Source organism: Dermochelys coriacea, chromosome 11, assembly GCF_009764565.3.
Source record: "Dermochelys coriacea isolate rDerCor1 chromosome 11, rDerCor1.pri.v4, whole genome shotgun sequence".
Lineage (NCBI taxonomy): Eukaryota > Metazoa > Chordata > Testudines > Dermochelyidae > Dermochelys > Dermochelys coriacea.
The window spans coordinates 17,438,888-17,464,345 of record NC_050078.2 but is presented as its reverse complement, the minus strand read 5'-3'; the positions used below and the strand labels follow the sequence as shown (position 1 = coordinate 17,464,345).

Genomic DNA, 25,458 nt, shown 5'->3' with positions numbered 1-25,458 from the left:
GCAATACCATACCAGGGCACCCTTACTTCTGCACTGCTGCCTTCAGAGCTGGGTGGCCAGAGAGTGGCAGCTGCTGACGAAGGAACAGGGGTGAAAGTAACTTAAATGACTTACTGGTACACAGGGTGGCTGGGGTCCTGGGCAAGGTGGGGCGGGGGGCAGCTCTGGGCCCCGGGAGGGGCAGGGCCTCTGGCGGAAGGGGCGGGGCTGGGGCCAAAATCCCCCAGCCAGACCTTCAGCGCTGCCCCACCTCCATTGCCCGGTGCTTATGCAGCAATTTAAAGGGCCCGGGGCTCCAGCGACAGAAGCGGTGGCAGCCGGGAGCCCCAGGCCCTTTAAATCACTGCTGGAGCCCCGGGGTAGCTTCCCCTTTTGCCCCCTGCCATTATCAGCAGTTTTCTTACCGGTACACCATACCGGACTGGACTGGCTTATTTTCACTTCTGTCAAGGGCCCAATTCTGAAGTCAGGATGACAGTACCATGACATCCTTACTTCTGTGTTGCTACTGGCAGCGGCTCTGCCTTTAGAGCTGGGCTCCTGGCCAGCAGCCACCACCCTCCGGCCGCCCAGCTCTGAAGTAAGGGTGGCAATACCATACCATGCCATCCTTACTTATGCATTGCTGCTAGTGGCAGCTCTGCATTCAGAGCTGGGCTCCCGGTCAGCAGCTGCCGCTCTCCGGCCGCCCATCTCTGATGACAGCGCCGCCGTCAGCAGCAGCACAGAAGTAAGGGTAGCAGTACTGCAACCCCCTCTACAACAACCTTGCGACCCGCCCCCCCCCCCCCCACAATTCCTTTTTGGGTCAGAACCCCTACAATTACAACACTGTAAAATTTCAGATTTAAAGATCTAAAATCATGAAATTTACAATTTTTAAAATCCTCTGACCATGAAATTGACCAAAATGGACCGTGAATTTGGTAGGATCCTAGATATAACCCTGGTAAATAGTGACTGAAAGTTACCATCTGACATATGTTCAGTGGAAGAAGTTTGTGGTGTGAGTAAAGTACCCAGTAGAGAGTTGATCATCTCAGAAAAACCACCAACACACTTAACATTCTAGAGTTCAAAGACTGCGAGGTAGATTCTCAGTCCTGCTCTGCTAATTTGATGCTACTCAAGCAGCACAAAAGGAGCATCACCCTAGCTAGAGATTTACCTTTGCTGAAGGCTCCTCAATGCCAACAAAAACAGCATAGCTGGCTCCTATGCTCCCCTTCCTGCAGCCTCCTACTTGGGGAGGTTGGAAAGGATGTGTTGGTGGGGCAGAGGTATGGCTGGACCACTCTACATTTTGGCTATCCTCCGCTGGCAAATCATTTCCCACTGATAGATCTTAGAGCAACACTGCTCTAAACTGTGCCCTGGGTTGGGGCCAGGCAGAGAAGCTGGACACAGAAGAGAACCAGGCCGAGAATTTCCTGCTCGTTCTTTGAGATGGTCCTTCTTAATGTGGCCTTGAGGCACAAAGATGCTCACATTGCCACTGCCTCTACCATTGTTAAATGGATTGTTTTATTTTCTCAGGACATTCACTCCAGCACTTTTCACAAGCATCACAGTCATTTAAAACCATGCAAAGCATTTTAACAAAAACTATTCCAAGCAAGTTTTGCAAATCACATCAAGGTTTGGCCTTCACTGTGAATATGGTTTATATTTAGAATCGTAGAATCCATAGACTCTTGTGAAGTCACAACTAGTCCATCAACTTGCTGGAGGAAGATGTTTCCTTAAAATATATTTTTCAATAATTTTTCCAATGATATTTTAGAAATGTGGCTTTGACGCAGGGAGTACAGTCTAAGTAATCAAAAGGGTAGGAAATGTCTGTAATATTTAAGGTACAGATACATTTGCTGTAATTTAGTAAAGTACCACAGTCACACTCTATCTCATCGTAAGAAAGTTGCCTTTTCTTTTCTAGCTATGCCTATCTCTAGCTCTTCTTTGCAAATCACATTTTGCTCAATTTGCATTTTTGTTTGCTGTTCATACTCAATCATTTTCTGTTGTATTGTGCTTCCTACCTTTTCAAAAGGGTAAGTTGAAAAAGGCAAAAAGAGGAGATTTCCATGTATTCAGGACTGTTTGGGAGCTCAGGGGTTTCTCTCAGTAATAGACACCAAACTCTCTGGTTAATAAAAATAAAATCTCTTTCTGGGTTGCTATATTTATTTTTGGTTGTTAGCATATTAAATCAAACAATAAACATAAGACCTACTAAAGACTTCTCCTATCTCAAATCCAAGCATCAGTTATAAGAAAAGACCCATAAATGGTCCATAATGCAGAAGAATCACCTTTCCTAGCTGTCTTCTGGGCTGCTTGGTGGGTCTCTAAGCTGCCTGAGTCACATCCAGGCAAGAGTTATACAGTAATACAGTTCTTAACTGCAGGATACAAAGCGCACTTGCCAAACAACCCCACTTCTTCAATACTACTACTACTAACAATAGTAAAAAACCTCTATCTTAGGTACTATATAGGGCCCCATTACCTCACAGACTTTAATGTAGAAGTAGGGTTCGTGGAGTTTTCTCCCAGGGCCCAGCATGTCATAGTGGTGCTGGAGTTCATGTAAATATGCAGTATTTATTATATATACTGTGTAATCTTCCCTTTATTTTTTTCCCTCATATGTGAAATGGCAGATCAGCTGACCATAAGTTTGCATGCATGAGTGCAGCCCCTTCACTATCCTCTGTTCTCACTCTTTACTCACTCACCTCATTGATTCCCTGTTTCCTCTTTCCCCTAAATCAAGCCAACTATCCTCATTCTCTCCCTCTGCTTTCCCAATCTCTCTCTCATTCAGACATTCCCTTTCTCTTTCACACTCAAATTTCTTCTGCTCTCTTTCTGTCTTACCCATCTCATCTACATTCTCTCTTACACACGCCAATCACACTCCCCGTTTCACACTACAATGAAATACTGTATTAAGAAAGAATATTGGCATCAATTCCAAAGACAGCAGTTTGTCTAGATGAGATTTAATACCATATGCAATTTATAACCAATTAAATAAAAGGTGTTACTTTTTTTCTTACCAGCATATTCTTATTTTTTAACAGTCATCTATAAGCTGGGATAAAAGAATAAGCATTGGTTCTTCGCTACCGAGCAACCTCTCTAGTCCTACAGACGATCTACCTCCAACTCGTATCAAGGAAAACCACATTTTGGAAGGGCTGAAGAAGTTACAGAAACGAAAAATATTATTTGAACCATCTTCAGTAATATCAAAATGGGGTTACAAAGATTGCATGAACTCCAATGAAGGAATATATTCCCCTGGAATTAAATGTGGCAGCCATGAAGAACAAACTCATTGTAAGCCAATGGAAATAGGGAGCGTTTGCATCGAGCACAACAAAACTTTCACGTATGATTCAGATTCACATGATGCAGATGATGAATCTTCATCTTTAGCATTGCTGCAGGAAGTACCAAGCAAAGGTTGCAGGCTCTATTGTAATAAATTAACCCACAGTATTTCTGACGGTGTATTTGGTTGGGAGCCTAATGGGAAACATTTACCAGAAAAAGGCTCATATTTTAATTCAAAGGAAAGACCTGAAAAACTAACTAGTTTTGTCAATGATTTGCAGTCAGAGGTAAAATCATGCACAAATGTTAAACTGCCTGTACTACAGCTAGATCCAAGCACTGCTAATCTGGGTTGGAAGGACCTTAATTTACAGTTTTCAGATACTGATGACAATGAAGTCATGGATGAATTACATATAGAAAGCAGTGATGAAAAAAGTTCATCGGAGTTGTTATTAACTCCCTTTACTGACAAGCATACAAAGAGCTCTGACATGCTTGCAGGGATGGTGAATTCTCAGTTTGTATCTACTGATGGAGAGGAAAAACAAGTATCCACTCAGTCAGATATTGGGCCAAAGACATGTAATTTTATTAAACAACAAAAGGTTATTAAAAAGACTTCTTCTGAAGAATGCACTACTGTAATATTTGATGCTGAGGATGGTGAGCCTATTGAATTCAGTTCACATCAAACTGGAGTAGTCACTGTGACTAGAAATGAACTTTCCATCAACCGACCACAAAGTGGGCCCAATGCAGAATACACTGAATTTAAACCCCAGGGAATAACTAATTCACAAACAGGAACTGATGCTAGAAACTACACTGTTTTAGAAACACCTGAAGATGAAATAGAGAAAAAGACTCTTCAGAACAATGTAGGGAATGAAAATACAGTTGTCCCCATGACATGCAGTGAATCTTTACACTTTGGAAGAGCATTGTTGCAAAATACTCTACGACAAAAGCTAGTGAAGCCAGTGTACAATGTATCATATAAGGCCAATTCCAGCTCCACTGTTCATGCAGGTATCAATCAAAAGCAAAACTTGACTAAAATACCCAGCAGAAATAAGTTCTCACCACAGAAAATTAAGATGACAGATAGTGAGTCTGCTGCAGCCTCATCATGTGGCCCAACAACCCTAGAAAAATCACCAGCTTTGCCGCCTATGAAACTGTCAAGATTCAAAAAGACACAAAGTCCAACTCATAATTTGGATTCAAAAATAGACATACAAATTCCAAAGCACCATCTTCCTCAAAATTCTAAAAGTCCAGGCAGAAGTGATTGGAGAAAGAATCCAAAGAGTCAAGTTCCAGGATCACCATTATTGCCTCGGCACCTTATAGAACCCAGTGACTATGGAGAGCCCCCAACTAGAGATATTCATTGTGATTTAGCAACTGTAGAAACCCAATCCCCATCACCACCCCCTCCTCCAGGCCGGTCAACTTCACTGTTGATAAAACCAAATTATGAACATTCTCCACCTTTATCCATAAAGCCAGGAGCAACTGTTCCCAATGAAACAGCAAGAAATATTCTTAAATCATCACCCTTAAAAGGAACTGCAAACCCTATTGCTTTTCATAATCAATCTAATCGTGAAATGCTAACAAAAAATACACCTCTCATGGCCAAAATTGAATTAGTTCACCTTCAAGAGAATGGAGAAATGAGCACACAAAACATGCTTCAAAAGTCTCACAGCTCCCCTGGAAACTCTCAAGGGCCTTCCAAAGTTTTCACAAAAAGAGCTTGCCCAAAAACCTCTAATCAGTCAGTATTCTGTAGCAATCAGGAATTTTCTAACCCAGGATTACGGACAGCTAAGACTTTCTCTCTCGCTTGTGTGTCACTGGAAACGGTTTCCTCACAAAGCACATATTCAGGCAAAAAAGGACTATCCAATGGCAGTGGAGTGCCTCAGCCACAAAAAATGCCAAACAGTCTGCCCACATCTCCACAATGTCACACAGCAAGTAGTAGCGAGCCTCTTCTATCTCATGTTAACCGTTCCTCATTGCCACTATCGTTTCATGGCAGTGACATGACAAATGCTGTCCAAAACTCTCATGAGAAAGGACTGAAAACCCGTCTCCCTGTAGGACTGAAACTACTTGTAAAATCTCCCCAACTCCTCAGGAAGAGTTCTACTGTACCAGGAAAACAAGAAAAAGACAGTATAAATGCAGCTTCCAAAAGCAATGTGAGTTCATGTAAGTACAAGCAGAATGAATCCATGTGTCTAACCACCATGGAAACAATGGGTACGGAATTAAGAATCACTAAGGCCGATACTGAAATAAAAGATAATTTTTCCATGGGACTTACTATGGATACAGCATCTCCTCACTCACCTGAAAACTACAGCATTATGGTTGACCGAGGAGATGTATTAGAAAATAAATTAGTTAAGAGATCTGTTTCTTCTAGTAACAAAACATACTTAAAACCGGCTCTGGGAATGAATGGAGCAAAGGCCCGTAGTCAAAGTTTCAGCATTCATACAGGGGAAAAGCCAGCTATCCCTGTGACAGAAGGGCTAGGAAAAGTACGGACTCAGATTATTACTAACACTTCTGAAAGAGGAAATTCCTTAACAAGACAGAACTCTACCATGGAAGGATTCCAAATCAAGGCCATTCCTGGGTTAGCAATGGCATCAGAGATCTTTTCAGATACTTCAAAAGTCCCAGAAAATTTATATTCTAGACAAGTTTCTGATGGAAGCATGAGTAGTTCCAATAGTCAGCATGGTAGCCCAAGCAGACTACCATTCAGAACATCTCCAAAAGTGGACTTGTTTCACAGCATTTCAAAATGTGAGGGAAACAAATCACCTTCTCAGAAAGATACACCAAGTATATTTGTCCACGATGAAAAAAGCAGTGAGAATTCTAAACAGCATCCACTAAACAAAAAAAGTATTATGCAAGCAGAATTGGAATTGGAGTCATCACCTACTATTTCAACAGAACAAATTTCATCATTTCAAAACTTGGATGGAATACAATATCCTCGTAAACTTGAAGCAAGCAAGTCACAAAGACAAGAAACCTCTTTAAAGATATCAGAAAACTCTGAGGTTACCAGTGCTTTGAGTTCATCTGTTGTACAACCTACAATAGAAGAAAAAGTCATGTTGTGTATCCAGGAAAATGTGCAGAAGGGTCAAGGGCAAAACAAGTCTCCCACTGCTGAGATGAAACAAAAGACTGGTCCCTCTATAGCTAGCTGGTTTGGTTTTCGTAAGAGTAAACTCCCAGCCCTGAATGGTAGAAAAACTGATGTTCCTAAAACAAAGGTAGAAAAGAAAGAAGCAAAATGTTCAGGTTTTGGAAATAAGCAGGCAAAGTCAGAGAAAAAAAAAGATAAAAAGAAAACTGACCAACACTGTGAAGCAGAAAATGAATTTAATAAGAAAAATGAAAATGGTGACATTTTAGATGATGTTTTGAAAGGCAAAAAGAATACAAAAGCTTCACAAGACATCCCTGGCCAGATTAGGTGTTATCAAAAGAGTGGTTCCTCCACCATCACATATTCAGCAAAAGACAGTTTTATGAAAGAACTTTTAAACAGGTAATTATGATATAATTTGGGATGTGCAGTTGTTTTTTTTTCTCTGTGGCTTTATGTGCATTCTCAGTATTAAACAGAATGCAAGCATGTTTCTTCTAGATAGGAATGCATAGTGTAACCCACGCATCTCTTGGGTGTGTTCTGTCCCATGTAGTAGCTCTCACTTAGAGAGAGAAAGAGAGAGAGAGATTATGAGTCTGCTCAATAGTCTTTTAGCTCATGCGGTACAAGCTCATGCACTAAGCTTGAGGTCGCAGGTTCGATCCTGCCTTATGACGACCGGGGTCTGTCAGTGTTACAATAGCAGCGTTTGTTTTGTACATATCAAGATTTTAATCTCTGGGGGAAAATGTTAGCAATAAAACAATAATCTGGTTCATGTTAGTTTGTTAACCAAACCAATCGTCTTTGAAATTAAAGAATGGTAAATTTGATCAAAGATTACAAGAATTCAAACTATTCCAGAAACCAGGAATGTAGGCATCTGGTGTGACACAGAGGAAAATTATGTACATGTTTTTTATTTCTGCCATTCTCAGTGATTGTAACCAGCAAATGTGCATTTGGTAACTAGCCAGAATTAATTACATTTACAGCTACCATAACCTTAGGCCACAAAGACGCTCAACAATCATTGTACAGTGATTCCCAATTTGCCCCACAGCAATTTCAAATATAAAATAAATCCTTGTATGTGAAAGACTAAATTGATATACTACCTGAAATTGCAAGTGACAGATTTGATCAAGACTAGTTAGAAACATTTATCACTCAAAGGTCTGAAGACAGAAAGATACAGAGAGGTTACTTTAAACATTAAAGGATGGGAAAAGTAGAGTGATTGAAGAAGGGCAATGTAATTTATTAGAAGAATCACTTTCTACCTGCAGAGTTGATAAGAAAGCAGCTCAGCAGAGAGAAAGTGGATCAAATAATGTTTCCTACAGGAGTGTGTCGAAGGGCAGCTCCCAGGGCTCCTGTTTTCCCAGCAACTCTATCAGCACTCAAGGAAGCCACAAGAAAAACATCAAAACAAAAGCTGATATGGAAATGCAGCATGAGACACTGGTAAGTTCTTTAGTGCGCAAAAACATTATTTCCATTTTATTAATGTCTGCATGTGCTTTGTTCCTTATTGTCATTACAGACAAACGAGACAATAATTGTTTATATATAGTAGAAAGAATTTTGTAACTAGAGAACTATGAATTCATGCCAAATCTGACAGTTTGATTATGGGCCAGATTGTATGACTATTCATGAAGATCATACTGCTTTTACTGGCAACTGAATTTCTGTAAATATATTTGCACAATGATGCCATAATCACAGTGCAGCACAATGAAATAATGAGACCATTTTCTTTTCTTTTTTACTTTCCCCTTAAAATTATACACTTGTGTCAAATATTCTTCTGATATGATTGAAACCATTAAAAAGTAAAAAGTGTAAAACTCAATGGAAAAAAAAAAGCAAAGCACTGAACCACATTTAGGGCTGTTTGTCACTATCAAACGCACAAGTGGGAATTGGATACTTGACTTTCCATGGGAATTAAGCCCCTTAGATACCTTTTGAAAATTTCCCCATTGGAGTGAATTTTGTGCTTCTCTACACTTTTAACTGGATCTGATACTTTAATTTATCCAGAGAGAAGAAGCATTACAATTCCTAAGGAAAATTGTTTTAAGCACTGTCAGCACTTAGGCCCTGAAGTGCAAAGGTAATGCGTGTATGTGCTTAGCTTTACACATTGTGAGTAGTGCTTGCTGTGCAGCAAATGAATAAAGCTAAGAATGTGTAAATCTTTGTAGAATTGTGACCTAAGATCTTACTCTAAAGATACCCTTAATTGTGAAGTTTTTAATAATTAATCTTAGAACTCAGCTGAGAGTGATTTCTCCTTTGGAGTGGGCTTCTCCCATGATGTTATAAAGTTCAAATACCAGTGGCATACAGATGTTTGAACTCTGACAGCATTTAATTTTGTATCATAAAAACTGTCTACACTCTCCATAGTTGTGTTAACTATATTATTTTCCCTTTTTGCAAAAATAATTTGAACATTTGCACCAAATGTGTACACTATACAGCATTAATTTAAGCATACCATTTTTGTTCTGACAAAATGTATTATTAAAATACAGCACATGCTACCATTTTGTATGAGAAAATTTGAAATATGAAGTAATTAAATATTTCTCTGGGATGTGTTTGAAGGGTAAAGCAAGTTTCAAAAGGCTTCATAAGGAAATTGGAAAACCTCTTAGTTTACTATTGATGTTAGAGTGCTTAAGGTTACAGTTATCACAGACACACTTTCAAGTCCAGGCAAATGTGTATTTTTATTTTCATGCAAATAATGTCTTTACTAAAAGGATATGCAAGGTCATTTTGTAAACTCTCTCAGAAAGCATTGGCAGAACGAATACTTTGGAAAACTTTTTGCTCCTGGCTTCTGTGGTATCATGACTTCTTTGAAAATGTAGAGGTCCCCTGCATTATAAAACCACAAATTATAAGCGTATCTAAGGTTGCCCTTGTAATGTCACTGAAAGGAAAGAGAGAGAATGAAAGTCTGGAAATGTGCAATATGCAGGAAATTCAATCCAACTGATCTAGAACTTTGATAGCAAAGCGGAGCCCCTTATCAGAGCCACTCAATTTAACTATGTCCCATTTAATATGGTCCTGACAGCATAGAGTATATCGTCACTGTACAGAAGTACAAAAAAGGTCTGAACTGTTGCTTCTACAATTTCTTTTTTGCTTTCTTATTATTTTCTAATGCTGCAATAATTTGCTATGATTTTTGTCTCTCATTTTGTAAAGTCTTTTTAAATGCAACAATAACAGTCATTTAGGACTTTAAGTATATCTTCAAGAAACACACTTCATTTTATCAGTGAAGTACAAAGATTGTCCTTAATATACATAAATAATGGAGAAATGCTAATTATCTATTTAACTTCTAAGGACAAATTAGTCATGGTGAAAAGGCATTACCTATCTTATACCATACATTCCTTTTGTTAAGCTGGAAATCAAAGTATTGTAACTATATTGTTTTTGAAGATTCAAGTTTCTTCAGCTGTGAATTCCTTATTATGAATTTTGTTGAGTTTAATTCCTAAATGAAATAACTAGTGCCAACATGTTGAGAACATTTAGAATAAAGAGAATGAAAGCACATACTTTGTGCTCCTAAATCTAGTTTTTGAAAGAAATATGGTGTTAAATAGGATTTATAAATTAAGTGGAATTTCAGCTTGTCCTCCAAATTCATATAAGAGAAACAATTGACACTCTTTAAATTCAGAGTTCAGGCATCTTATTTCTAGCTCTTTCCATTATTCTTTGGTGCCTGCTTTCTTTGAAGAAGATTGCAACGGATTCTGTTTAGAGAGATATCTATGATTGAAAACACTAGCATGTGGGAGCATAGACCATTGTGTATTTTTTATAAAAAGGAAAAATAAATGCTTTTTGAGAAAACAGAATAAATCTTTTAAAAAACCTTAAACTAAGAGGATTATTCTTTTCTTAACAATGTAAAGTACATTCAGTAATGAGGGTCAACACTGAAATTGACACTTGTACTTCAAACCTCATATCGTATGTATGGCTTTTTTAAAACCTGAAAGTAACATGAGGCTCTTTTAAACATTAACATCTAGAAAGTGTTTTTTTCAAGTCTTTTTTCTTATACTTCATAGAATTAAATCTTTTCGCTTTCCAAGTTCTAATTAAAGGCATGGGGGCCTCTTATGCCATCCCTTATGCAGCACTTATCCCTGATTTTTGTGCAACTTATACTAGAGAGTATCATTACTTGGCTCTCATATTTAAAAGATATAAAACTAGCATCTCATTAACAGCAAGCTTAGGCATACACCTTTGGGAGGGATACACAGCCACCAAATGCATTATAATTAAGTTAATCAAAAGAGGTACCTTTTGGGCCAAATGCTGCTCACTCACACACGTACTCCCATCGGCACAAAAGAATAACACCCCAGATGTTCTCTTCTGACACAGACCTCAACTTATTTAGACCATTGGCCATTATTTCAGGTGAGGTGCAACAGTGTGGGGGGAGAAGTGGACAGTGTAGCACTAGAATCAGGGCAATGCAAGAGAGAAATTTGAGTCAGCTTTGCATACAGCTCCCTGAATTGCACTCTGTGCATTTTGGAATACCCAAGGACGTAGACTTCTATCATGACGTTTAATAAAATTAGCAGGACGCATACAATCTCTCATGACCTATGGGTCTTGAACCCAGCTTGTTGACAAGGACCTACCTGGGACCCATGAAGCCCAGTCACAGTGTCAGGCTCCGCCTCTGAGGTCCAATTGTTGGAGCCCCAGGGTGGCTGATTGATCCACTGGCCCTACATAAGCCAGTAGCAGGAACAGGAAGCTGTTGAAACAGCTGTGCTCCACTCCTGCCCCCTCTCTGCTCCTTTATTTCCTGGCATCCAAGTTGTGGGTCCAGACCTCCAGTTTGTTTTCTGCCTATGATCTCCTGTTATTCTGACCCAGCCTGATTCTGATTCCTAACTTGTGGTGCTGATCTCCAGTTTATCTTCTGCTTCTCATCTCCTAATATCCTGCCCCAGCTGACTTCTGTCTCATCACTGTGGAATCTGGCTCAGATTGCTGTGTCAGGCTGCCCATGTCCTGGCTGTGACACAATCCCTAAATGTGGAAAGATTACTTTATCAGTCAGTTAAGTCAAACCATGCACATATTCTTCTCTTATTCCACATGCCCTAAAGAGTTCTGTTCCCCAAGAAAAAGGTCCATATAAAATCTTTCCACTTCAAAGAATATGTGACTTTTGCAAATTTATAGAGCCAAATCCTTGACTTACTAATGGTAGTTATGAGAAGTCAGTGGAACTACCTGTGTGAGTAAGACAAGCAGAATCTGTCCTATGATGATTTTTTTAAAAAAATTAATAGTTTTGCAAACAATAATAAATCCTAAGATTTTAGATTGGGAAGCATATTTAATACTTCTTTGAATGTATATAAAATGCAATAGATCTGGAAGTGGCTTTGGCCAGCAGAGGTCAATTAACAAGTATTAATAAGAGCACGAGCATTAAGCAGTTAAAGAGTGAATTTTTCTTCAGGGCTTGTTCTCTTTCAGGACAGCCTGAGAAAGTATTTTCCTTTCGGTTTGACTTATACATATTAGCATGGTGTAAGAAAAAACATATGCCCTTAGATCTGAATTATAGCCACACATGGTGCACACTGAAGAGGTTTTTCTCTGTACATGTAAGAAGCAGGATGACAGAATGCATGCTAGGAAAAAGCTTAACTATTTGTGCACCCATTTTTGGGAATAGGAGAGAAGAAAAAGTGTGAATTATGCAGTCCTCTCAAGCATCACCTAGAAAATCCATGAGGCTAGAATCACACATTTTAATTACAGTGCTATAGAAAAGATCAGTATAGGGATCTTGGTGCATGATGCATTTTTAAAAATTATGATTGGCTTTCTAGCTAGCCTTTTAACAGGTGGAAAAGAAGACACCAGTGTTAAATGATTGCAAATCGAATGAGGAGATACCGGGTCACACTTTAAGTTCACCTCATATTTTCCTTAACATAAAGAATGACACATGATATTCCTGGAGAGAAACAAATACAGGGTCATGAGACTTGAGTGTATTTCTGTATTCTTATTAAAATGAATAGTAGCAGAAGTAATTTCCTCGTGAGGAATTACATCTCCCCAGGTTTTAATTTTTCTTGACAGCCACATATCATGGCTTTTATTAGGAGATTTAGAATCAAAGCTGTTATCTTTAGACATCTTTCATGGAATAAGACGTACTATATATTCCTACTTTTGATACATGAGCAGCTAAACATTTCTGAAAGGATATTAGGATAATTAAAGTAAATAATCAGCTAAAACAATAAAACAAAAGTGCTATGGTTTCACACCATTTTGGTCTATGCTACCAAAAGCAGACATGTGAAGAATATTTTCTTTACTTTGATTTTTGTTGTACTATGTGCAGACTAAAGTGGTCACAGAAAGTCAGCAAGAAGATGAAGAGGACACCATCACAAGCACTACATGTCAGAGTCACGTAATAGGTACAAAACTATATTTTATATGGGTATTAATGATGCTTTTTTCCCCTGGTAAAACAATGTTTAATCTCAGTAGCTAACCTAGCTACTAAATTGTCCTTTTTAAAAAAGGACTTTTTCTGCATTGGTTTGCCAGTCCAGAGGCACAGATACTGACACCGTGCTGTACCATGCTGACACCAATTGTGGAGCAAGGTGCTATTCGATGTGAGTAAGGGTGTTACAAACTAGCCCAGAAGTTACAACTAGAGTATTCCATGTACTATGTCCTGGTCGTGTAGTAGTTGTTCATGCAAAACTGTCCTTGCTTTTCGCAGGAATTCAACCAATGTACAATCTGTAACTATACTCTCTGCCTTGAATAAGGGATGGCGGATAGCTATATCACCTCAGGAGCAGAGCAAGGATCGAGTTATGACTCAGGGTCACAGTTCCTCATCTACTCCTCCCTTGCTCTGGTAGAGAAAATTAGTGCACCTCTTTTTGTGGAGCAGCTTACTCCCATCTCAGCACCCAGCTATCTATTCTGGCCAGTGGGTAGAAGTAGCAAATCCATGGCTCCTCCCACTCTGCTCCACTTTCCTTCCTCCCTAACCATTTGCTCACAGCAGGGATTATCAGATGAGTAGACTCTGCTCTTCTCACCACAGCCAGAGTAGCAAAGTCCTACTCTGTGCGGCAGAGTAATAGCTGTGACAATCTAGCACAGACTGAGCCAGATACAGCCCCTATTTAAGGAAAGGTACTAAAAGGTTTTACTAAATAAATAAGAAAAGAATTACCTCCACTGTGTGTTCTTCAGTGGACTAGCACAATTCCTCCTGCTTGCTATTTTATTATCATGCACTACTTTTTAATTTGAAATACATGGTCAACATTTCTTAAACTGTTTGTTCCCATAAGCTCTGACGCAATAAGGGACAAAATATGGCCCTGTGAAAGGGGATGTCAAAGAGCCATTATGTTCGCTTTATATGGGACAGGAGGATTATGCAGTGTCCATTTCAACCCCCTGTGTTGCCAGAGATCACAGCATAGAGTAGAATCTGTCTTAGTCTTTCCAGGATACTGTTAGGGATTATGCCAGGAAGAAGCACTTTCAAGTTGGCCTATCAAGCTCTTCCTGCAGTAGCTCAAGAGCATGAGGACCAGCCTCAAGGCAGACTGTGAAGAAGCGGGACACAAACCCCAATTTGTCTGTGAGTTCTATAGTTAGATTTCACCAACCAAGGATCACGTGCAGACTCCCCAAGCACTACAACAGCCTTAACATGGAGTCACAGACAGTCCCCTGAGGCATTCCAATCAATCTTGTCACCTAGGCAAGCCTGCCTTTGTAATAAATGGCCCCTTACACCAAAAATCACCACAATATTCAGTTCACTCCCAGTCCCAAAGGATCAATCACGTACTGCAGGTTAATTGCACTTGAGATGTCACACGAAAGACAACACTTGTAGCCAATCCTGTAATAAACTATCTAAAGATTTATTAACTAAGAAAAGGAAATAAGAACATTATTTACAAGGTTAAAGCAGGTAAACGTATATACACAAAAATGAGTTCTAGTCTTAACTTTCAAAACGTAATAGAAGCTTCTATAATAAGCAAGCTCTATATGTCCTTTAGGGCTAACCCAGGCCAAGCACTGGGGAGCTTTTGCTTATCCTTAGTAATCCTTGCCCCTCAGAGTTTAAACAGCATAACAGATACAGTTTCTCTTTGTTAGAGCTTTTTATTCCTTCCCCTCTGCTTTGAGTTGCAAGTTCAGCTGCTGAGAGGAATTCAGTTGCACATCTCCTCTTTGTGGGGGCGAAGGGGGAAGCAATCAATAGTCTTTTGTCCTCATGTTCCACAACAATTTGTCTGGTGTTGGTGGACCTTCTTTTGTTGGGCATGAGATAATGCCTCCTGTGGGAAACTAGTATTTCACATTTGCCTAATACTTCTCTCCTGTTGGGTGATTTACAGTGACAGACCAAACATTTAAATATTACTTTATAACATGGGACACTGTAAGTGAGATTAATGCATGCAGCAATTTACAAGCATTTCATGAATTCTGAACACTAAACACATTTGTATAACTCTAATACTTGTAACCACACCAACACACAGGTGAGCCAGATTGGTTCCAGTTATGTATTAGTCAGTGTTCAGCTGACACCTAGGGGCCTTGGCATGAGCTGGCACCTGGTCCGCCAATGTCACAACTCCCATTCCCCACAAAGTTTAGAGCCTGGGGGGAGACAGTCATCAGATCATGCCATGCTGTAACTCTAATTCTAAACTGTCTGTCTTCTGTGCAGTTGTGTTGGGGTGGGCAGAAGGGGCTCTTTAAACTCTGACCTCTCTAATGCATGCCTGCGGGGCCAGCCCTTATTTGGCCCTGATTGTAACACAGTTTGGCCCAATGACTAATACTTAAGAGACTCCAAGGCTCCTTTGGCTGTTGCAGGTGTAGATTACAACCATTAATGGCTGAGGACCCATTGGTTGTGGTTTCTTTAAAAATGTTTTGTTTTATCATCACTATGATATGTGGATTCTAATGATAAGTGGATTCTAATGATAATTCATGCTGCTAGGTTTACAGGATTAAATATTGTGACTCTCTACTTGTTTGCAAGGCTGTGAGCTTGTTGGTTACTAAACAAAATTCTAATAACTCTTGAGATCAGACTTTAATCAACTGCATTTGGCCCATAGGCAGGGACAGATTAAGGCAACCTGGGGTTTTAGGCACACCACAACCTGTCCCCTATGACTTCACCCATCAGGCCCCAGCTCCCCCTGCCCAGTGGTTCTCATCCCCACTCCATGGAGTGATAGTGTTGGGGGAGGGGAGGCTCCTTTCCCTTTCAGAGAAGCTGGTTCCACACAAGGGTGGTAGCAGGGGTCCCTCAGCATCCTGGAAGAGGCAGGTGTGGCAGCAGGGGGCACCCCTATGTTTACTCCAGCTCCTAGTTATATTACTTTTTTTAACTCTTATATGTATTGGCTGGGCCTGCTGCTCAACTTTCCTGCCATATGCACAATTCTCTGTTAAGGTGCTGTGGGTGGAGGCTCCCAGAGAAGTTAATTAACACCTCATAGAGATACATGGGGATGTTCACACCTTTGAGCTATTTTTTTCAAGCTACCTGCAGACTTTGGCAGATGTCCTTGCATCATTTACATATGGATCACATTTTCAAGCTTTTTTCTCACAACTATGTGCACTAGAAATCTATTTCTATTTGTTATGAAAGGTGAAATCATGCATTCACCAAGTGACTCCAAGGCCTAGGTGTGGGCCTATAGTGCCTCTGCCTTGATTACTCCCCGGTTTTGAACATTCATGTGTGGGAGTCCTATAAAGTAGGCTTTATCTCTTTCTGGGTGTTTTGTTATACAAAGTGGCCATAAAAGTTAGATTAGATTGTTATAGTCTTTCTGGACTATAAGGTGGATAGAAAGCTGGCTAGATTGTCAGGCTCAGTGGGTAGTGATCAATGGCTCGATGCCAAGTTGGCAGCCGGTATCAAGCAGAGTGCCCCGGGGATCAGTCCTGGGTCCAGTTTTGTTGAACATCTTTATTAATGATTTATCTGGATGATGGGATGAATTGCACCCTCAGCAAGTTCACAGATGACACTAAGCTGGGGGACGAGGTAGATATGCTGGAGGGTAGGGATAGGATCCAGAGTGACCTAGACAAAAGAAATCTGATGAGGTTCAATAAGGACGAGTGCAGAGTCCTGCACTTAGGAAGGAAAAATCCCATAGACCACTACTGGCTGGGGACCGACTGGCTAAGCAGCAGTTCTGCAGAAAAGGACCTGGGGATTACAGTGGATGAGAAGCTGGGTATGAGTCAGCAGTGTACCCTTGTTGCCAAGAAGGGCAATGGCATATTGGGCTGTATTAGTAGGAGCATTGCCAGCAGATTGAGGGAAGAGATTATTCCCCTCTATTCTGCACTGGTGAGGCCACACCTGGAGTATTGTGTCCAGTTTTGGTCCACCCACTACATAAGGGATGTGGACAAATTGGAGAGAGTCCAGCGGAGGGCAATGAAAATGATTTGCGGGCTGGGGTACATGACTTACGAGGAGAGGCTCAGGGACCTGGGGTTATTTAGTCTGCAGAAGAGAAGAGTGAGGGGGGATTTGATAGGAGCCTTCAACTACTGAAGGGGAGTTCCAAAGAGGATGGAGCTCGGCTGTTCTCAGTGGTGTCAGATGACAGAACAAGGAGCAATGGTCTCAAGTTGCAGTGGGGGAGGTCTAGGTTGGATATTAGGAAACACTATTTCACTAGGAGGGTGGTGAAGCACTGGAATGGGTTACCTAGGGAGGTGGTGGAATCTCCATCCTTAGAGGTTTTTAAAAGCCCTGGCTGGGATGATTTAGTTCGTGTTGGTCCTGCTTTGAGCAGGGGATTGGACTAGATGACCTCCTGAGGTCTCTTTCAAATCCTAATATTCTATGATTCTATGAAAATGGGAAATAACTAGCTAGACAGTAGGATTACTGAAAAGGATCTGGGGGGTTATAGTGAATTACAAATTGATTACGCATCAACAGTGTGATGCAGTTGTGAAAAAAGACTAATGTCATTCTGGGGTGTATTAACAGGAGCATCGTATGTAAGACATGGAGGTAACTGTCCTGCTCTACTTGGCACTGGTGAGGCTTTAATTGGGCTACTGTATCCAGTTCTGGGTGCCAAACTTTAGAAAGCAAGTGGACAAATTGAAAAACTCCAGAGGGAAACAACAAAAATGATAAACGGTTTAAAAAGCCTTCCTTCTGAGGAAAGATTTAAAAAACTAGCCATGTTTAATCTTAAGAAAAGACTGGCCCACAGGTCTCAAATGGTTCATTGTAGTGCCCACGCTCCAACATTCCACCTGTAAGTCTGCTGACAACTGCCTACCTGTGACCCATGGAGCCCAGCCCCAATATGAGGCTTTGCCCCCTGAGATCAAATTGGCAGATGCCCAGAGCCTCCTAGCTATACATAAGCCACCAGCAGGAACAGGAAGCTGTTCAAACAACTGGGATGCATCCTGCTCTGGACTGTGTGCCTTGTACTTCCTGTGCCTGCCCCCATCCCCCCCCCCCGCTCCTCTCGCTAGATTTCCTGGCATCCCAACCTGGCAAGACTCCAAGCACCTGACTCATGGTGTTGATCTCATTTGTCTCCTGCTTCTGACCTCTCGGTATCCCAACCCAGTCGACTTTTGACTCCTGTCTCACGACTGCAGACCCTGGCTCTGACTGCTAGGTCTGGCTGCCCACAACCTGGCTGTGAGAGCTTGTTTGGACCATAGTAGTCCTGCAAGACTGAGCCTGATGTGAGAAGGATGGACCCAGCAACACTACTGTGACCACCAGAAGCATCAAACTCACCCAAATGAGCCCTCCACCTCCAGGTGGATAGTCAAGTCTTGCAGGCCCAAGTTGTGCAGCTGACCTTGGACAATCAATGGCTGCAGGAGCAAGTGAGGCAGCTCATAACTGAGAACACTGTGCTGCGAAGATGGCCTGCAGTGTCTTACCCTGAACATGGACCTGGAATACCCTTGCCTGAATGGTTCAATGGGAACCACCGGTGGTTCTGGGGTTGCATGAGCCAAAGCTGCCTTCCGTTTCTGATGTGTGCCCAAACCTATGTGTAGTGGGGTGGTTACCCCACATCAGGAAGAGGAAGGGTTAAAGCAGGCCAGAGGGAGCCTGCATAGAACCTTCTAATTAGAGGAGGGCTCACTAAGCGAGCCAATTGGAGGTGCCCTGTTGCAGCAGCCCATCAGGGTCAGCAGGGGCCATATATAAAGGGCTGCTCAACAAAGCAGAGGGCAGTCTCTCCCTGGCCTGCTAGGGAGAAGGACTGGCTGCCTAGGAGCACCCGGGCTAGAGAAGTGCTGGGCAGAGTAGCAGAGCAGAAGGAGCATCTGGTTGACTGCTGCCAGACTGAGGCCCTGGAGGAAGGGCAGATAAGATGCTAGCACTGCCCCCATTTGCCCTGAAGGAAGTGGCCAACACAGACTGAATTTTACCCCTGGAGCAAGGGACTAGACTGGTGACTGCAGCAGGCCACTGAGGCGAGTGACTGGACTATAAACTACCAGTTCCCTCAAAAGCAGGGGAGACAGCGGAGTGGGGCACAGCCAGAGAGCATGGCTTATGATGTTTTTTAGGCCTTGCAAACATCTACCAAAAGTTCATTTCAAATTTTTCAAACAAGCAAATCCCCTCACTCCAGAAAAATTCCAAGTTCTATTGGTTGCACAAGATCCAGTACACATTTGAGGAGCTGAAGCTTGCCTTCACCACTGCTCCAATATTGGCCCATCCTGACAAGATGCAAGCTTTTGTTGTTGAAGTTGATGCCTCTAGTACGTCAATTGGGGCAGTCCTGTCCCAAAGGCAGGGACCTGAGCAAATACTGCATTATTCAAGGAAGCTTACAGCTGTGGAGTGAAAATATGAGATCTTGGACAAGCTGCTCCTGACAGTTAAGACTGCCTTTGAAAAGTAGTGACACTTCGTGGAAGGTACCTGTCATCTGGTCCAAGTGTTTACTGATCACAAGAACCTGGAATACTTGTGCAAGGCTAAGGCCCTGAACTATCAACAACTCCAGGGGTCCTATTCTTCTCCCAGTTCAACTTTACCTTGACCTACTGGCCTTGAACCAGAAACAGCAAGGCTGATGTCTTGACCCAAAGATATGCTTCTGACTCAGAAGGCCCCAGGCTGGAATCAGCCCATATTCTCAAGACCCATGATTTCCTTCATGCAGCTAGCCACCAAGACCTGCTTGAGGTCATCCACTCTGCCTCTGTCTATGGAATTCCACCCAACCAGCTGGCCATTATCAACTGAGACCCACATGACACCAGGAGGGGATTTTGTTTCTGAGGGACCCCATCTATGTTCCCCAAGGATCAGCAAGAGTGGCGGTTCTTCAACTGTGCCATAACTCCACCTTGGCAGGACACTTAGGGCAATACAAAATCAAACGATTAATGTCCCATTTCTTCTGGTGGCCCCAAATGCACCCCACAATAAAGACTTTTGTAGGTGTTTCCCCGCATCAGCATCCCTCATCAGAAACTCTACGGTCTCCTCCAACGTCTGGACACCCCATCTCAGCCCTGGGAGGCCATTTCCTTGGATTACCAGAATCCAGTGGTTTCACAATCATCCTGACAGTGGTAGATCGCATTTCTAAGATGGCTCACTTCATTCCCTGCACAGGTTTACCCTCCTCAGAGGAAACCACCCAGCTCTGGATAAACAACATAGTCCATCTTCATGGCCTCCCAGATCATATCATCTCCAACTGGGAGGACACAATTTACTGCCTGCTTCTGGCATAAGGCTCTGTGTTGTTAGGAGTACACATGCAGCTGTCCTTTGCTTACCATCCTCAGCCAAACAATACTTAAGATGCTTCATCAGCCATCACTAGGGTTACCGCTACCATATGCAGAGTTCTTGTACAATAATGAAGACCATGCATCCACAGGCCACAACCCTTTCTTTATCAACCATGGGTACCACCCACAACTACCTACATCCTCACCCAACTCATCTGCCTCAGACCTAATACAATGTATCCATCACATCCAAGAGGACGTGAAGGGACACCTTGAGAAGGCAAAGGAGGACTACAAAAGACATGTGGAGAAACGATGAGGGATTTGGGATATAGGAGGGTGCTCCACCCTGGTACCGAGGGATTCAGAGGGTGAGAGGGGGATCAGGGCTGGGGCAGGGAGTTGGGGAATGGGGGGGGTGAGGATCTGGCTGGGGGTGCGGGCTCTGGGATGGAGCTAGAAATGAGGAATTCAGGGTGCAGGAGGGGGCTCCAGGCTGGGGTAGGAGCTTGAGGTGTGTGGGGGGGTGAGGCTCCAGCTGGGGGTACAGGCTCTGGGGTGGTGCTGGGGATGAGGAGTTTGGGGTGAAGGAGGGTGCTCAGGGCTGGGATCAAGGGGTTTGGAGGGTGGGAGGGGCTCAGGGGTGCAGGCTCTGGGCAGAGCTTACCTCAAGCAGCTCCTGGAAGTAACAGCTTGTCCCCTGTGGCTCCTACACAGAGGCACAACCAGGCAGCTCTGCATCCTGCCCCATCCGCAGGCGCCTGCTGGCCCCTGCAGTTCCCATTTGCCTCAGTTCCCACCAATGAGAGCTGCGGGGGCAGCACATGGAGCTCCCTGGTTGCCCCTAAACATAGGAGCCGGAGGGAGACATGCCGCTGCTTCTGGGAGCCGTGTGGAGCAAGGCTTCAAGTTGCAATGGGGGAGGTTTAGATTGGATATTAGGTCAAGTTGCAATGGGGGAGGTTTAGATTGGATATTAGGAAAAACTTTTTCACTAAGAGGGTGGTGAAACACTGGAATGCGTTGCCTAGGGAGGTGGTAGAATCTCCTTCCTTGGAGGTTTTTAAGGTCAGGCTTGACAAAGCCCTGGCTAGGATGATTTAACTGGGACTTGGTCCTGCTTTGAGCAGGGGGTTGGACTAGATGACCTTCTGGGGTCCCTTCCAACCCTGATATTCTATGATTCTATGATTCTATGTGGAGCAGCTTCTGACTCTGCTCCCCAGCTGGAGCGTGGGAGCAGGGCAAGACCCAGACCCCGCTCCCCAGCAGGACCTCGAGGGCCAGATTAAATCAGCTGGTGGGCCATAGTTTGCCACCCCTGTCATAGGAGATACCCTGAGAAACCTGGACCACACCTGTAGGGAAGGGGGTTATGTCATACCCCACAGGTTTCAAACCTGAGCCAATGAGGCTTATGGGAGCAGTCATGCTCCAACCCTCCACCAGGAAGACTGTTGACAATTGCTTACCTGGGACCAATGACACCCAGACCCAGTGTGAGGCTCCACCAATGAGGTCCAACTGGCAGAGTCCCAGATCAGCAGATTAGCCAGCTGGCCCTATTTAAGCCAGCAGCAAGAACAGGAAAGTGTTTGAACCACTGGCCTCTATGCTTCTCTGGACTGTGTGTGCCTTGTGCTTCCTGCTGTTGCTCCCCTGGCTTGGTTTCCTGGCATCCCAATTCCGTGTGACTCCTGGCATCTGTCTTGTGATGTTGATCTCCAGTATTCTCCTGCCTCTGACCTCCTGGTATGCTGACTCTTGACTCCTGTCTCATAACTGTGGACTCTGGCTCAGACTACTAGGGCTGGCTGCTTATGAGATGGTAATGACAAGGAAGACCAGTTAACAGTCTTCCAATATGCTAATGGCTGTTACAAAGAGGATGGTGATCAATTGTTCACTGTGCCCATAGAAGATAAGAACAAGAACTAATGGGCTTAAACTGCAGCAGGAGAGATTTAGGTGTGATATAGGTAGAAAGTTTTTTCCTGATAAGGGTAGTTAAGTTCTGGACTAGGCTTCTAAGGGAGTTTGTGGAATCCTTGTCATTGGCGGTTTATAAGAACAGATTGAAACAAACACCTGTCAGGGATGGCCTATGTTTACTTGGTCCTACCTCAGCACAGAGAGCTACACTTGATGATGACCTCTTGAGATCCCTTCTGGCCCTACTTTTCTATGAGTCTGAGAATTTGTTTTATTTTTTTTCCATATAAACTGAAGGTTATGTCTGCACTGCAACTGGGAAGTGTTATTCCCAATGCAGGGAGAGATACAAGCTCGCTCTATTTGAGCAAGTGAGCTAAAACTAGCTGTGCGGCTACAGCAGCTCACGCTAGCCACCAAGTCTGTAACCTAGAGGCTGCCACTGTGCCACTATGGCTATACTGCTATTTTTAACAAGCTAGCTTGAGTAGATGTAGCATGTATCCGTCTACCCGTGCCGGAAATCAAACTTCCCAGTTGCAGCGAAGATACACCTTATATGTAAATAAGCTGCTGACGGTATATAGGCAGCATGGGACTCAGTCTCAAGGCACTCCTGAATGGGAAGCCTGGCTCTGCCTCAGTTTCATGGTATAGCCATGAGTAAGCCACTTAAATTATCTGGGTGACGTCGGCACCCCTGCTCTGGTCCTTCAGTGCTGGGTAAAAGCACCAGAGCAGCATAAAGGGGCTCTAAAAAACCCAGATCTGCCCAAGGGGAGGATTTTCCCAATACAGGCACTGTGATGGTCAACAGTAAGGCAGCCTTCTGAGGACCTCTTCATAGGCTCTGGTATAGGGGGTATGCCAAGAGTGACAGAGGGCTTGTCTGTATGTGGTGCTGTGAAGATTCCAGGCAGCACTGCAGTGATTCCAAGCCAGTCCTGCATTTCATAGAGCACCCCCGGGAATCTGTCGTAAATGAGGCTCCTGACACAGCTGAGGATCCAGGAATGCAAAGGTGGCTTAAAGCCACTTTAGCATCTCCTCCCCTTGGGCTGAGAGTTCTGGCACAGAATCCACCCTCTATCTGTTCCCTGTTGTTAAAATGTACAGACCTTTCTTTCAGGGTTTGTTGTGAGGCTTCATCACTTAATGTCATAGAGGTCTTGGAAGATGCACGGCAGTGCACTCTATAGGTGTCATTGTTACATAAAAGATGGAGTACATAGAAGGGCCCTAAGCAATGTTTTTGTTTTTTAGTGTTAGCAAGCTGGCCCAATTCAGTTGGGCTTAATTCCTACGAAGTAAATGAAACGTAGCATGTTTTCTTCTTTCCTGAAAGACATGTTCAAACATCCTTCCTGAACAGAGATGCTTTTACCTGAATCAGGCTTTGCTGTGTTTTATGCTCCTCTTACGCTAGTCTGTTCCCATGTTGGTATTTTTGCTGCCAGCGCTCAGCATGACTCTCTATGGACACCAGACTCCAGCTGGTCTGCGTTAAATACATTCTATTTCTGACTTTCTCAGCAGTCATTTCAAAACCATAATTTAAAGTTTATTATGGTGAGTTGTTGTATAACTACATTATAATGAACCTGGCATACTGTCATTTTTCTTCTGTGTTCTTAACTGAAGGAACTAAAATCTTACAAAACAGAACTGAATGAGTTGAAGAAAAAAGACATTCTTTACTATAGTTGTCAATGTAAAATGCCTAAATTGGTATCAGTTCTGCACAATTAGCTAATATGCAAGTCAGATAATATTTGTAGCCTTCAAACTTGGCACCATGTAAGACAACTCTGATTCATCATTTTCCAATAATTACGTCCTCCTGAACCTGTTAAACAAATAACATGTAAACTATCAGTTGCTAATCTTTTTTATTATTAAGCATTTGATCTAAATAGATTTAAAGATATTATAGACTCTTTGGGTTAGACAAAAAAGAGGAGAAAGTTAGAACATTTTTTCTTTATATTGCACCTACATCCAAGGACCATTCAGTGCTTTACATACATTAATTAAGACTCTTAACACTTCTTTTGGGTAGATAAGTATTATTATACCTATTTTATTAATAGGGTAATTTGCAAGACAGGCATAAAATATAATAAAGCTACGGTCAGTCTGCTACTGATTAACAGAGCACAGAATAGAATCCAGAACTCTTAGCGCTCAATCCCCTTCTCTAACTAGGAGTTCTTGCGCCTTCTCTTATTTTAACTAAAGCACAGCACCTCACAAACCTGCATAATGTAATTGTTTCTGTGTTTTATTTCCAGTATGCCGTTGGTTGGGCTAAATCATTGCGGGACAAAGGCTGCTGTCAAATGAAAGCATACAGTGACTTGAAATCAGTGAAAGCACTGTGTGCAGAGTTTGGGCTCAAGAAATGCTGGTAAAATGAATTAAAAATCAGTTCATTATTAACTGCACTGTAATTAGTTTCAGCACTGTGGATGGCATGCTAAGCAAATTATTGATAGGACAGGGATTAGGATAGTGATCCAAAATGTTTCAGGATTTACTGTTGGAGTTAGACGTTTAGCTGGTCTGTTGAAAGCACAAGATACTACCAGGTGGGATGTATGGGTTTGATATTTGTGCTCAGGGCTTAATTTCCCCAGGGGAGCAGGGGTTTGAAGTGCCACAGAGATAACAGTCACAGCTCTTGGGGAGACATCATCCTACTACAGCAGTGGCCCTTATTGTTTATGTTGAGTATTTGATCTGAAGTTATTAAGTGCAAAATTAGTAAGATAAAAGTTTTGGCGAAAGGCTCAGGTCAGTTTCTCTAGATAAATTCATCCAATGTTAACTGGCAGACTCTAGAGATTTGCCAGAAGCTGGGACTGGGTGACAGGAGATGGATCACTTGATGATTACCTGTTCTGTTCATTCCTTCTGAAGCATCTGGCATTGGCCACTGTTGGAAGACAGGATCCTGGGCTAGATGGACTTTGGTCTGACCCAGTATAGCCGTTATGTTTTTATGTAATAACCAGATGTGGGCGGTAGGAGGGATCAATTTTCTCCCTCCCTATTCCTCCCATCATCTTCCCTGCCCCAAATTGTCTGTCAAATCCCACCTTCAATCT

General features: G+C 42.5%; 1 protein-coding gene across 5 annotated transcripts in view; it reads left to right on the top strand.

Annotated features, from left to right (window-relative positions):
• The window catches only part of NCKAP5 (NCK associated protein 5), a 644,081-nt gene that overhangs the window by 561,169 nt on the left and 57,454 nt on the right, over positions 1-25,458 (top strand). For 3 of the 5 annotated variants that reach the window (XM_043505028.1, XM_043505024.1, XM_043505029.1), the window contains 3 exons: positions 3,087-6,934; positions 7,825-8,002; positions 12,975-13,053. In XM_043505028.1, coding sequence (XP_043360963.1) covers positions 3,087-6,934; positions 7,825-8,002; positions 12,975-13,053 — 4,105 coding nt within the window. The remainder of the gene's footprint in view (positions 1-3,086; positions 6,935-7,824; positions 8,003-12,974; positions 13,054-25,458) is intronic. The other 2 variants (XM_043505027.1, XM_043505026.1) reach the window with 1 other exon arrangement.